Raw genomic sequence first — 14,694 nt, 5'->3', positions numbered from 1 at the left:
TGATTCTGTCTGTTGGACCATGTATCGATGCAAATATATGTCTCGGGGCTTGTGCCCCTGAAGTTTTAAGACCCTAGCAACGCCCCTGGTGCTCCTTTTCATAGGCATTGCCTCATTGAAAGGTTATTTCCAAGAGTGTTCATTGAAGTAGTCTGCTGTTCATGTTTAGAGACAGTATTTACTGTAAATGGTGCTGCAAGTGATAACTATCGTTAAAGGGAACCTGTCACCAGCATTTCACCTATTAAACCAGCAATACCTGGTGGATGTGGGTGAAAAATCATTTTTATATAACCTAGAATTATAAGTCGGCTCTGTTCCTTTAATATTCAGTTTTTTGGTGTTCCTGTGCCGTATGCTAATGAGCATAAGAGTCATATCTTCCTTCCTCAAGCCTTTCAGAGTTAACCCTGCATCCTTACTTTTGATTGACCGCTTACTTTTGATTGACAGCATTCAGGGTGGGCCAGTTTTTGGCAGTGGGCAGGCATAAGAAGAGTAACGACAGCCGAATTATTACCATAAAAGACGCAAAATGTTTGCAGACCGTTATTTACGGTCCGAGGAGACGTTTAGGAGAGGGGATAACGACATTGAACTTTTGCTGGTTGCTGCTGTCAAGGGATGGGTAGAGTTTAATAGGTGAAATGCTGGTGACCGGTTCCCTTTAAATTGTAGTATCATACAAAAGCAACTTTTCACCATTTAAGGAACACTATAAACCTAGAAATAAATGATAACAGTAAAAAGCAGATATATTTTGCCCCCACTATTTGTCAGTCAGCAGGATTGTCTGCATCTTTCTGAAACATTCTTGTAGAAATCTTGCAGAGAACATGGGTAAGTTCCTGCTGAACTGTTCCAATTTTGGCTGTGGAAATGCTGAAGTGGTGGGGGCTTGGCAAAGAAGGCGGAGCTTAATAATTTTTATTCTTCTGCTGAGGGGGAGGCTTATGTTCCAGACCGTTGTCTAACCGCGAGACACATGTCAGTCAGGAGGAAGGAGGCTATGTGGCTGAGCTTTTTTTGTCCACAATTATAGCACGTTCTCCTCTAAGGCTCCATGCACGCGACCGTTCCAATAATCACAGGCATGGATGGCCGCGGACAGCCGCCCGCATTTGCGGGCTGTGCTCCCATATAAAGTATGGGAACACAGTCCCTAAAAAGTCTCTTGCGGAGACTTTCTACGTGCCGTAAATACACGGGAATGTGTCCGTGGGCAATAGAAGTGAATGGGTCCGTAATTATGGACGAAATCTACGGTCGTGTACATCGGACCATAGAAGTCTATGGGTGCTTCCACAGTTACGGACGGCTACAAATGTGTAGCCGTCCGTAATTACAGAAGCATTGCTATGTGACCCCAGGGGATTGCCCAAGATTCCTCCCTGGGTTGTTTTTTTTGTGGATCCATACATACGGATGCACTATGGATCGTATTTACGGACACCATTCGGTTTATGCGGATGATTTACCGATGACTATAAATGACTACGGATCCGTATTTACGGATGGATGAAATCTACGGACATGTGCATGAAGCCTATAGAATATATTTTTTAAATTGTTTGTGCATTTTATATGTTTAGTGTTTCTTATTTAAAGGAATTGCTTTATGAAGAATAACCCCTGTCCAGATGTCCTAATAGGGGGAAGGGTCTAGCTGGCCCAGGCTTCCACTAGAAAATCTGAAGGTTGTCGGGAGCTGGATTGATGGCGATCGGTTTAATGCCACACTAGCTCCTATAGCAAAGGTTTCCTGTGATGATACCACGCTTTTAATGCCTACAATATATGCCATATAGTAAAGTGTTTGTTAAAAGGGAAATTGTAATCCGACACAGCCAACCGAAGGACTTGCAGAGCACGGTTGTGCTAAATGCTGCAGACCATGACGCAGCACACGCTGGGGCCATCACTCAACACCAAGGGGGAAGGAGTTGGGAAGAGTTACAAAGTGGGACCTGGAGGACTTGCTGGGATTGGGACCACGTACTTGCGCGTTAATTTGCATACCGGATTAAAGTTAATTTTCTTGGTAATAAGGATGCCCTAAGGGGGACAAAAAGGTATGTGGCCACATGTTTTTAAGTGCCCTACCAAGCTGTGGGAGTAGTTTGGTTGGCTTAATTCTGATTACAGATTTGAACTTTAAAGTGCGCTGTTAAGAGTTCAATGCATTCCTTAAAGGTTTTTTTCCCCAATTATTCTAGGTCAGTGATTTGTCTTTCCATGATTCACTTGCAACATTTGTTGCCATTCTTGTTGCTCGCCAGTGTTTTCCACTTGAGGATCTTATCCGTTGTGCGGCCATCCCGTCCCTTCTTACAGCAGGTGAGTCAAGATAAGCTTAGGTTGGCATAATGGCGTTTTCTGGGAGGTAGAAATCGGATCACTACCATAATTTTCCGAATTAATTGTTGGACTCGAAAGGCTACATTCACAGGCACTGAAGACCAGGAAGGTAATACTTTGGTACTAGGCAATACAGCTTCTCTGAATGGGCAGAGATGGTATACAGAGACTAGTGGGGGACTAGAAACAGTGGGTATGGAGTGGGAAGTCTTGTGAGGTTATTTTCTGAAAGTATGACTATGGTATCCCTATGATAGGAACTGGAGAGGGAATGAACTGGAAAAGCCTGTCGTGGGTGATAACCTACTGGAAGCATTTGACATATGGAGGGCTGAGGGGGGTGGGGGAGTTGGGTACGGTCGTATTTGTTACATTGGAAATACATTCTGGGTCTCGGATGTAATAACTTTCCTGCATTTAATAATGTATGATGACCTGTAATGCTGCTGTTATTTGTTGAATAAACTTGAATGTATTAAAAAAAAAAAAAAAGGCTAGTCACACGAGCGTGACAGATTTATGCACGTAAAAAGAGTACATTGCGTTTTTTATCAGTGTGCTTTGCGTGTGGCATGTGTTCTCACGCACTTGCAAGCACTTTTTTTTTTTCAATGTAATTTATTTGTGCGGTCTGTAGTTTTCAAGCACCCATTGACTTCAATAGGCGACTCGGTTCGTGAAAACGCAGCAATATAGGACATGCAGTGAGTTTCACGCAACGGACACACGCTGTGTGAAAACTCAAGCATGTGTGAATAGCCCCATTGATATGAATAAGTCTGTGTGCTGTGCATTGTTTCAACGCACAGCACACGGACGAGGATCACGCTTGACTGAATGATCCCTAAGGGGTTTCTACGGTCAACACCTACATTACCTTTTAGTGTCTGCCCAATCTTTTCTAAATCGAACCCAAGGGGCAGATTAATTACTCCCCAAAGACTCAAATTTTGTTGTTGTTAAAATTTCATTAATTTGAATAATATCTGCAACGTTTTTTAAAATACTATATGAATAGTGACAAAAGCTTTGAAAAGGATGTTTAAGCCCTTCCGACCACCCCATGTAGATTAACGGGCTGCAGCGCTGATCCTTGTGCCTGCAGCCCGTTAATCTATGTGTGCTCCTAACAGAGCACACAGGCGCTCCCCGCAGCCCGGCATCTCCCAGTACGGGCTGCTACTAGCAGCCTTAGTACTGGGGGAAAACATCGGGTCAGATCACAGCGGTGATCCTAACCGATTAACCCCTTAAATGCGCCAGTCACTCACAACCGCCGCATTTAAGCTGTTCTAGCGACATCGGCACCCCGCTATGCGATTGCAGGGGGGGCGATTGTTGCGGAGGGGGCGATTGCTATGGCAACCTAAAGCCTAACAAAGGCTTCCGGTCTGCCATCTATGGAAGGCGATTAGGTCCTGCAGGGTATAATACCCTGCAATACATAAGTAAAAAATTTACAAAAGTTAAATGTCAAAATAATAAAATGTAAAAATCTTTTTCCCTTATAAAGTTCTTTGTTATTAGAAAACAAAAAATGCTTAATTGGTATTGCCGCGTCCGTAACGGCCTAAAAATATAATGTAATATATCCCGCACGGTGACCGCCATAAAAATAATAATAAAAAAAACTATACCGGAATCGCTATATTTAGTCACTTCAGCTCCCAAATAATTGCATAAATAGGGATCAAAAAGTCGCATTACACAAAAATTTAGCCAATAAAAACTACAGTTTGTTCCGCAAAAAACAAGCCCTCACACAGCTTTTCTGATAGAAAAATAAAAAAAAGTTGTGGCTTTTAGAATATGGTGACACAAAAAAACGTGATTTTATCGTGCAAACACTGTAAAACATAAAAAAAAACCTAAATACATATGGTATTGCCGTAATCGCATCGACCCACAGAATAAATATAATATGTAATTTATAGCGCACGGTGATTGCCGTAACAAAAAACAATAAAAAACAATAGAAGTTTTGGCCTAATTACACTAAATTCAGCAAAAAACCTATGGGATCAAAATGCTCACTATACCCCTAGACAAACTCTTTTTATGGCTGTAGTTTCCCAAATCGGGTCACTTCTGCGGGGTGTCCACTGTTTTGGTCCCTCAGGGGCTTTGCAAATGCGACATCACACCTGAAACCAATTTAGTAAACTTGAGCTCCAAAAGCCAAATTGCGCTCCTTCCCTTCTGAGCCCCGCTGGGTGTCTAAACAGCCGTTTATTACCACATATGGGGTATTGCCGTAATCAGGAGAAATTGCTTTACAAATCTTGGGGCGCTTTTTCTTTATTCCTTGTAAAAATTGATGATTTCTAAGTTTTATTGGAAAAAATTTAGATTTTCATTTTTACGGACTAATTCCACTAAATTCAGCAAAAAACCCTTTTGGGTTAAAATGCTCACTATACCCCGTGATGAATTCTTTGAGGGGTGTAGTTTTCCAAATGGTGTATTTTTTGGGGTGTTTCCACTGTTTTGGCACCACAAGACCTCTTCAAACCTGACATGGTGCCTAAAATATATTCTAATAAAATGGAGGCCCCAAAATCCTCTAGGTGCTCGTTTGCTTCGGAGGCCGGTGCTTCAGTCCATTACCACACTAGTGCCACATGTGGGATATTTCTAAAAACTGCAGAATCTGGGCAATAAATATCTAGTTGCGTTTCTCTGGTAAAACCTTTTGTGTTACAGAAAAAATGGATTTTCCGACAAAAAAAAATAAATTGTACATTTCCCCTCTATTTTGCTTTAATTCCTGTGAAACACCTAAAGGGTTAAGAAACTTTCTAAATTCTGTATTGAATACTTTGGGAGGTGCAGTTTTTAAAATTAGGTGACTTATGGGGGTTTCTAATATATAAGGCCCTAAAAGCCACTTCAGAATCGAACTGGTACCTATAAAAATAGGTTTTGGAAATTTTCTTGAAAATGTGAGAACTTGCTGCTAAAGTTCCAAGCCTTGTAACGTCCCAGAAAAATAAAAGGATGTTCAAAAAACGATGCCAACATAAAGTAGACATAAGGGAAGTGTTAATTCGTAACCATTGTGTGTGGTATTACGGTCTGTCTTACAAGCAGATACATTTAAAGGGAATGTGTCGCTAGAAATGTTTTTTTTTTTTTTTTTAGTTAAACTGTTAGTATATACATGATTACACATTGGTTTAATTTTTTTACAAGTCAGGAAATATTATAAATTAGATTCTAATTTATAACATTTCCATGTGCTGGTCACTAGAGGAAGCAATTCCCAAAATTGCAGCATTGGCATGTGGTAAAGCAACCTCATTGCTTTATGCTGCAAAATTGGAGAAGACACACTCGCTCTAGTGTACTCAAACAATCCCCCCTCCTTTATCCTGGCTAGTGCCAGGGGAAAGGAGAGGGTTGAATGTCCAAACCTCCTACACTGTGTGCTGCCATTTTTTGAGCGAATGCACAGTGTAGTAGGCTTACATACAGTGGTAATCACACAGTATAACACGAACAAACACACACATCACATACACAAACATAACTTACCTGCTCCTGCTGCCGCTCCCTCAGCTCCTAGTCCTTGCTTCTGAACATATGGACGGAAGCCGTGACCGGAAGTAGTCCTCTTACTGTCCGGCCGCGGCTTCCGGTCCACATGAAAATGGCGCCGGATGTCGCTCTGCCAAAGACTTTCCTTTTGGACTGTGTGGGAGCGGCGCATGCGCCGTTCACAAACAGACGGTGTAAACTATAGTGAATGGAACGGCTCCCGTTCGCATTCTCTATGGGGATGTATGTGCCGTATTCCATCTCTGTATGTGTCGTTAATCGACACATACAGAGATGAAAAAAAAAATGGCAGCCCCCATAGAGAAGTAAAAGAAAGAAAAAAGTAAAATACAAATAAAATTTACTTGAATGACATAATAAAAGCAATAACATATATATAAAAAAAAATTTTTCATGACACCTTCCCTTTCACAAACAAATACTGAATTTATTCATCACATTTTTCCACTGACATACAGTACAATATGTCCCGAGAAAACAATCTCAGAATCGCTTGGATAGGTAAAAGCATTCCCAAGTTATTACCACATAAAGTGACACATGTCAGATTTGAAAAAATTGCCCGCGTCCACAAGGCCAAAACAGGCTCAGTCCTGAAGGGGTTAAAAAAAAAAAACAACTTAGGGCTTTACACTTTATTTTACACTTGGAAAGTTATTTCAAAACATCATTTTTTAGAATGAAATTCAATGGAGTGACATATGCAATGTATTCCCATGTGTTTTTTATTTGCATGGGATCTGTAATAAATGTCACACTCCACCTTCTACAGTATCACTTTTACACAAGTTTTTCTACACCAATGATGAGAATACCCCATTTAATTTTATGGCAGATCACTAGGATGAGCCATAACATTATGATCTGTAGGGATTCGATCTCTGGAACGCCTGCCGATCCAGATCCTGGATCAACCCATCTCCATTTATCTAGTACATATGACTGAATAATAATATTTTGCTGCTATTATTGCTTCTTGTAAAAAAAAACTTTCTTTGATGATGAAGCAACCAACTTTACTCTAGACGTAGTAGTTATTATTCCCTACACCAGAGTTTCCCAACCTTTTCAGGCTCGAGGCACCTCAGGAAAAAAAAAAAAAATTCTCAGGGCACCCCTACCAAAAATTGTTTACAAAACGACAAAAAAATGGCTAAAAAACAGCACTACACTTTTAGGGTATGTTCACACAAAAAAATTTTAAGGCAGAAACTAAAAATCTGCCTCCAAATTCATTTAGGAATTTTGAGGCAGATTTTGAATTTACTGCGTTTTATTTATTTTTTTTGCTGTGTTTTGTGCCCACATTTTTTTTAGCCGTTGAAGCGAATGCAAAAACCGCAGACAAAAAAGCACCAAACGAGCGCCGCAGGTTTTTTCTGCCTCCTATTAATTTAAATGGGAGGTCAGAGGCGGAAACCACTCAAACACCATCAGCCCCTGACTCACAGTAATGACCATCAACCCCCCCACTCACGGTAATGACCATCAGCCCCCCACTCACGGTAATGACCATCAGCCCCCCACTCACGGTAATGACCATCAGCCCCCCACTCACGGTAATGACCATCAGCCCCCCACTCACGGTAATTACCATCAGCCCCCCACTCACAGTAAAATTACCATCAGCCCCCCACTCACAGTAAAATGACCCCTCAGTAAAGAGACCATAAGCCCCCCCCCCCCAGTAAAGTGACAATCAGCCTCAGCCCCCCCCAGTAAAGTCACCATCAGCCTCTGTCCCCCCCCCCCAGTAAAATGACCATCAACCCCCTCCAGTAAAGCCACCATCAGCCTCAGCCCCCCCCTGATAAAATGACCGTCTGCCCCTCTAGTAAAGTGACCATCACAGAGAGAAAGTGTGCTTACTCCTGGGGAAGGAATAAATAAGGAGGTTTAAGAACAACAACTCCCAGCATGACCAGGCTATTATGTGATGTCAATGGACATTACAGGGAGGAGATATAAGAGAGAACTACAACTCCCAGCATGTCCAGGATGTTATGATATCAGAGAAAGTTCACAGGAGGAGGAGTTAGAGGAGAGAACTACTACTTCCAGCTTGTCCAGGACGTTATTATGGGATATCAGAGGACATTACAGGGAGGAGGTATAAGAGGAGAGGACTACAACTTCCGGCATTGTGGCTCCATTTCTCACACAACTGCTAACAAAGTAAAGAAAAAAAATACTTACCCTGCCCAGCGTTAATGGCTCCTCTCCCTCTGTCAGGCTTCTAGTGGGAAGTGGTGGGCGGTACTCGTAGCAGTATACTCGTATATATTTTTTTATCTTTTTTGCAGTGGATGAGCGGAGTTCCGCGGCACCCCGGTTGGGAACCACTGCCCTACGCAGTGGGTGGCTAGAAGTGAAAATCTGTAACAAAGCTGATTTGCTTAAAGAGGCTCTGTCACCACATTATAAGTGCCCTATCTTCTACAAAAACACAGCAGTGTTTTTTCATTTAGAAAAACGATTAATTTTGACCAAGTTATGACCTATTTTAGATTTATGCTAATGACTTTCTTAATAGACAACTGGGCGTGTTTTTACTTTTTGAGTGGTTGTTGTGGAGAGAAGTGCATGACGCTGACCAATCAGCATCATACACTTCTCTCCATTCATGTAATCAGCACATAGTGATCCTGCGTTGTTCACTATGTGCTGTCACTCACACATTCACGTTACTGAAGTGTCTTGACAGTAAATAGACATCGCTTCCAGCTAGGACGGGATATCTATTCACAATCCAGACACTTCGGTAACGTTTGTGTGGGACTTACAGCACAGTAAGCGTGATCTCGCTCACACTTGCTGTGCTGTAAGTCCCACACAAACGTTACCGAAGTGTCTGGATTGTGAATAGACATCCCGTCCTGGCTGGAAGCGATGTCTATTCACTGTCAAGTCATATGTAGAAGATAGGGCACTTATAGTGTGATGACAGAGCCTCTTTAACTAGCGCTGTAGTCCCTTTTATACAAAGGATCATTGGGTCAAATTTTCTTGGATGTATCATTGGGGGAACACCAGAAACCATGGGTATAGTCTGCTACCACTAGGCGGGTGCGTGACACTAAAATAAAACTTTGACTTCTCCTATACAGCTTATACCCAGCCTACAGGCACTGAGCTTATAATTTTTAGCTTGGTGTCAGTAGGAGGCAGAGACAGACAGTGTTTAGTTTTAGTTTTACTTAGCTTTTGCCTTCTAGGATTGGGGGAAACAAGGTGGGCAGGGGCTCCCTTTACTACTCCATCCACAAGATGTGGAAGTCACACTGTCTCCACTTTCTTGCTGACGACTGGACTACAATGGGAACAGGTCAATTCTCGCTGCCCTGTTTACTGGCAGTGGTGGAGACAGTCGGTTCCAATGGCCCTGCCCTCCCGCCTACCAGAGTGTTGCATGCTGCATTCAGGGTTTAAGACCAGCTTAAAGACTACAATGCCAGAATGGCCCACAGGTCCAGCACCCTGCTAGATCTAGTTAGCGAGACCTAGGGAGAGGGACTGTCTAGCAAGCCGCCTCCTCCTCCCCCTCCTTCTTTTTGGCCCGGCCACACTCTGACAGTGGCAGCCTTCCACCTTCTGTGAAGGGCTGACTAATTTAGGCCCTGGTTCCTTGTGGCCTAGTCCCTGAACAAGGCTGCAGTCACTCGATGGCTCACTAAAGCTCTCTGGGCTGCCTTTACTAGCCCTTTATTTTGCCCCCTCATTTTTAGACACTATGATGGAAGCTAATATATGGACCCATAGCTACCCGTGCCCTCCGCCAGCATACCCCTTTAATTGTCTAAGAGGCAAGCCTCTCCAACACTTCTGCAGGGTCCTTCCTTTTCATATCTGGCCCAGTCGGGAACTGCTAATTTGGTCCATGATTTTGTGTTCTAGCGTTGGAGGACTTGCTTTCCTCTCTTACATTTTCCCTAAACAATGGGTTTAACCTCATGGGCTATGTAACCCTCCTCCTCACACATTGGGAGCACAAGAACCTCCAGGTCCTGCTCTCCAGAATAACATTCTACTGTGGGCTAGCACTAACTCTACTCATTGGGCTATTTTCCTTTTAGCTTTAATATGTCCAGACCCAGAGATGGACAGGGTCTTCTCCCACAATCACCCGCAGACAACTATAAAACCTCCCTTTAACCAGGGTTAAGGAGGTCCCCCTTCTGAATGGACATTTTTTCCTATCTAAGTTGGTTTAGGTATTCTCTCCTGGTCACTACGAGGTCTAGGTTACCAGGAGAATGGTCACAGTCAGGATAATCCCCCTCCACCCAGGGTTGCACTGTCCCACCTCCAGATGTACCCTGTCACAATTTGTTATAGAGCGTACATTTTTTCTCGATCCTTTGTTGTGGCTATGGGGCCATCCCTGGCTCTCTGTCTACCTCCTAGGGTGAGTCTGGGCAACTTGGAAGGAACTCCTAGCGTGGCAGGTCACGTAAACCTACCTCAAGGTCGCCTAGTGGCCTGACCACCTCTCAGGTTCCCTCATCAGTTTGTCCCTCTTTTACAGGCTAAGGCGATCCTCCTTCCTTTTTGAATTTTGATCCTGAATCAGACCCTGAACACACTTTAAGGGCTTATTCAGACGAACGTACAAAACGTCCGTGCTACGCGCGGACCTATGTTAGTCAATGGGGCCGTTCAGACTGTCGGTGATTTTCACGCACTGTATGTCCACTGCGTAAAACTCACGAAATGTCCTGAATTTGCCCGTTTTTCGTGCATCACGCACCTATTGAAGTCAATGGGTGCGTGAAAACCGGGCACTGCACACGACGCACTTCAGTAGTCAAAACTATGAATGAAAACCGAAAAGCACCACGTGCTTTTCTGTTTACAAACATAAAAACAGAGTGTCATAATGATGGCGGCTGCGCAAAAATCACGCAGCCACGCATCATATGCTGCTGACAGCTGTTATGGACCTTTTGCTCACCGGAAACGCCGCGTTTTTTTGCGCGCGCAAAACGCACACGCTCTTGTGAATCCAGCCTTATGATGGGAGACCTAGGGATAGCCTTAATCCAATGAAGGATGCCTAAGCTGATTCCTCATAAGGTTTCCTTCAGCGCCTTAATCCTTCCCCAAACATCCTGAGTTTTCTGTGGTCCGACTCCTAACCAGACAAGGGAAGCACCCTAGCAAGCGTTTTGAATATCCCGATGCTTGGACATCCTTTATCCTTTCCCTGCTGACATGTTGTGTAAATGGATGTCTTTAACAACTGTGGACCCTCTGCTGTACCGCTCTCTAAATCTACTACCCTTATAATGGTGCATACTGCAAAAGGGGCATTGAGTTTCTCACCACAATACTCCTTTGAAGCGGCTGTTTCAGCTCTCTGCTCAGATTTTGCACCCACTTGGATCTCCAAGGTAGTTCCCACATGGGCCACACAACTCAAGCATGGAGGCATGACTGGGACTCCGGTAGAAGACTTATAGCGTATTTTGGCTATTTAAATTGCCCTCGCTGGCATATAACCTTCTTCAGCACCTTTGAAATCAGCCAGATGCTCTTCTTAAGTCGCTGAGAACATTGTGGCATTTTATAGATGTCTGTGAAGTATCTGACTGGCCTTCCTTTTACTGAAACCAGTCTATTCTACACCAGACTTGATGCGATTATTTGGGAGGCCACCAGCGCCAATAGTTCTCTTTTCCCATCTCCACATCTTTCAGGAGGTACTACTTCCTTTGCTGGAGGACGCTTGGGTCAGGGATGTTGACACTGCTGGATACTGGATAGAATTTTCATCTATCCCTTGCCACCAATTCTTCCAGTCCCTTTCTCCCTCTCTTGCTCCAGTTTCTGCTGAGCTCTACGCTCACTACCAGACCATCCTAGCTTCATAGTCCTGTTCTGTCCTTAGTCTTATCAGACCTGTTTGTTCCCCCCTCTCTCATCTCCTCTATGGAGCCGAACAAGTTTGTGTCGTGTATTGACATACAAGATGCGGACTTACACATTTACATCCCCCTCTACTCTACAGCATAGCAGCCGTCATGGCCCTTCTACTGCCCCTGTCTGTTATCTACTTCCCATACCTGGATGACATCCTCATCAAGGATCTTTCACAGAGTCTCTTACTCTCCTTGCTCTCCTTTCTTATATGCTGTCTGGTCTGGATGTGGGTCTGGTCCCTGCCTATCTAGCTTCTACCCCCATGTCTAGTCCTTCAGATGGTTTCACATGTGGTGTTTTCTTCGATACCGCGTGACCTGACAGCTCTTTCATGTCCCTCCACCCTTTTTTAATCTTTATCCAGGGTTAGCGTGTTCTGCTTGTGGTGCCTTCCTTTCTCCTGCAAGTCGTCTCCACCTCCCCCCTCATTATGAGTTGGGTTACCCTCCTTTCTATTCCTCTCATCCAGGGAAAGCAGTCCATCCTCCATTTGGATGCCGCGCAGTCTTCTGTCTATCTTTCGGTCACCTTTTTCCTTCAGGTTGATCAGGCTGACTCCGTGCCATCTCGGAGGTATGATGTACAAGTATGCCAGATTTCAAAGCAACCGTATCCTCTTGGATCGGCTCAGCTTTATGTGAGGTATACCATGCGAATGCATGGGATCCCCCTTCCCGGATAATGGCCTCTGTGGTGGACTGCCTGGCATTTTTCCATAATCTATATTTAACCCCTATGCACGGGATAGGGGATACATATCGGATCACTGGGACCTGCTGGGATTCTCAGAATGGGCTTACCTGGCTGTCCCTGTGTGCCCCCCATATGAATGGAGCGTTATTGTGCGTGCTTGGCCATGGGCAGCCCTATAGAAAGTGAATGGAGTTTTGTTTGACCAGCTGCTACTCCACTACGACGGAGCGCCCCAGTCGGTCCACATACACCATAGCCGTGACGGTTTGGTCAGGTCTTGGATCCCGCTGGTCAATCGAATATACCCCTTGCCACTAATCACTGAGCTCTTCGACGGAATTAGTGGGGCCAAGATTTGCCAGATAAGCCTGTTCTCGGGATTGGTGGCGGTCCCAGTGTGAATAGGTAATATTTAAAAAAAAAATTTTTTTTCATGAAATGCATATTAGGGATAAAAATACCTTTTGGAATGTATTTGCAAAAAATTATTTTCCATATTGATCAATCGGGCTTTATGACAAGTAAAGCTACTGATATCAATTTATGCAGATTGTTTGCTGATTAATCTTCCGCTCATACTAATTCTGGTACCAGAGTACCTCATTAGATTTGGAGAAAGCCTTTGATTCGGTGGAATGGCCAGATCTCTGGTCTGTGTTACATAGATTTGGCTTTGGTCCTAAGTTTATTCAATGGATACGGTTTCTCGGTTCCCAACCCATAGTCATGGTCTGCACCAATTGCCACATCTCCTTCCCATTTTCTCTGAGCTTTGATACTAGGCAGGGACTTTCCATCTTCCCTTTTTTCCTTGGCCATAGAACCTTTGGCTATAGCCATACGTCGCTCTACTGTTGTAAAAGATTTCCTTCTAGGAGGTCAAGAGAAACGTGTCTCTATGTATGCTGATGATACACTTCTATTCCTCAATGACCCTGGACCCTCCTTGCAAGCAGTACTGGCTTTATTTAACCTATTTGCTTCCTACTCTGGATTGCGTGTTAACAGGCTCAAGTCCCTAGTTCTGGCGTTGGCTGGTGCTACCAAGGCTGTCTGAGTTCTCCCTCCTTTACAATGGGCAGATATAATTACATACCTGGGAGTGGTATTGGTGCTGATGTGGATAGTTTCATAACTTAATACTATATCTCCTCTGGTTAAAAGCCTCAAAGTTGATTTTGAAAGATGGAAACCCCTTCCTCTTACAGTGTAGGGTCGCATAAAGATTTTTAAAATGAAATCTCTCCCCAAGTTTTTATACCTTTTTCTTAACTCCCCTATGTGGTTGCCTCTCTTTGTACTCCAATATATACGGATGTTAGAACCTTTTTCTGCATTTGTGGGCCTCCTCGGCTTGCACTCAGTACTTTACAACTACCTATTGAGAAAGGCGGTTTGGCCCACCAAATTTCTACTTATATTTTCTAGTAAGGCAGCTGGTATTTGTTTGGTGGTGGTTTACCCATGGACATACATACCCTTCTACAGATCTTGAGGCCTTGCTCCTGGGTTCTTATATGGCCCTGATGAACTCTTTTCTCCCCCACCTGGTCACTTACTCTACTTCAATGCAAACTAGTCTAAAGGTATGGCAGAGGTTCCTGATGTTGTTCTGCAATGTGGAGGGGATTTGGTTGCCTGCCGCGCCGTTGTGGTATAATCCACTACTGTCACCTGTACGTAGGATCCCTGATCCTGCTGTATGGGCAGCTCTAGGTATTTTGACTTTGGGAGATGTCGTGGAAAACAAGGTAGCCACCTTTACATCAGCTCTAAACACCAGGTTCTTCCCACATTAGATTTAGGTGCTTTCAACTTAGACATGCTTTATGGTCACAATTTGCTGGCTATAAGATCAGACTGTGTACCTCCCCTTTGGAGGATTGGGCAATTCAGGACACATTGATTAAGCCCTGGTCCTTTTTTTTATTTTTTTTTATTTTTTATTTTTAAATAAGCAGCTATTAAGTGTCAACTCTAACAAACTTAATAAGGCTTTGGACCGATGGTCCCAAATTATCTCCGACGAGCACGAGAAAATATAAGCCTCCTTGAATAGCCCTCTCATATCAGCCAGGGACAGTCTTATCCAGGTAAAAAATTGTCATCAAATCTATTACACTCCTGTTAAATTGTTTAGAAGCGGGAAAGCTTCCTCTCCAACTT

General features: G+C 43.7%; 1 protein-coding gene across 2 annotated transcripts in view; it reads left to right on the top strand.

Annotated features, from left to right (window-relative positions):
- The window catches only part of MED12 (mediator complex subunit 12), a 155,821-nt gene that overhangs the window by 67,375 nt on the left and 73,752 nt on the right, over window positions 1-14,694 (top strand). For both annotated transcript variants that reach the window (XM_075835691.1, XM_075835690.1), the window contains exon 23: window positions 2,217-2,337. In XM_075835691.1, coding sequence (XP_075691806.1) covers window positions 2,217-2,337 — 121 coding nt within the window. The remainder of the gene's footprint in view (window positions 1-2,216; window positions 2,338-14,694) is intronic.

The sequence above is a fragment of the Rhinoderma darwinii genome, chromosome 8 (genome assembly GCF_050947455.1).
Source record: "Rhinoderma darwinii isolate aRhiDar2 chromosome 8, aRhiDar2.hap1, whole genome shotgun sequence".
NCBI lineage: Eukaryota > Metazoa > Chordata > Amphibia > Anura > Rhinodermatidae > Rhinoderma > Rhinoderma darwinii.
The sequence above is the reverse complement of the archived record's forward strand: the minus strand, read 5'-3'. Positions and strand labels throughout refer to the sequence as shown.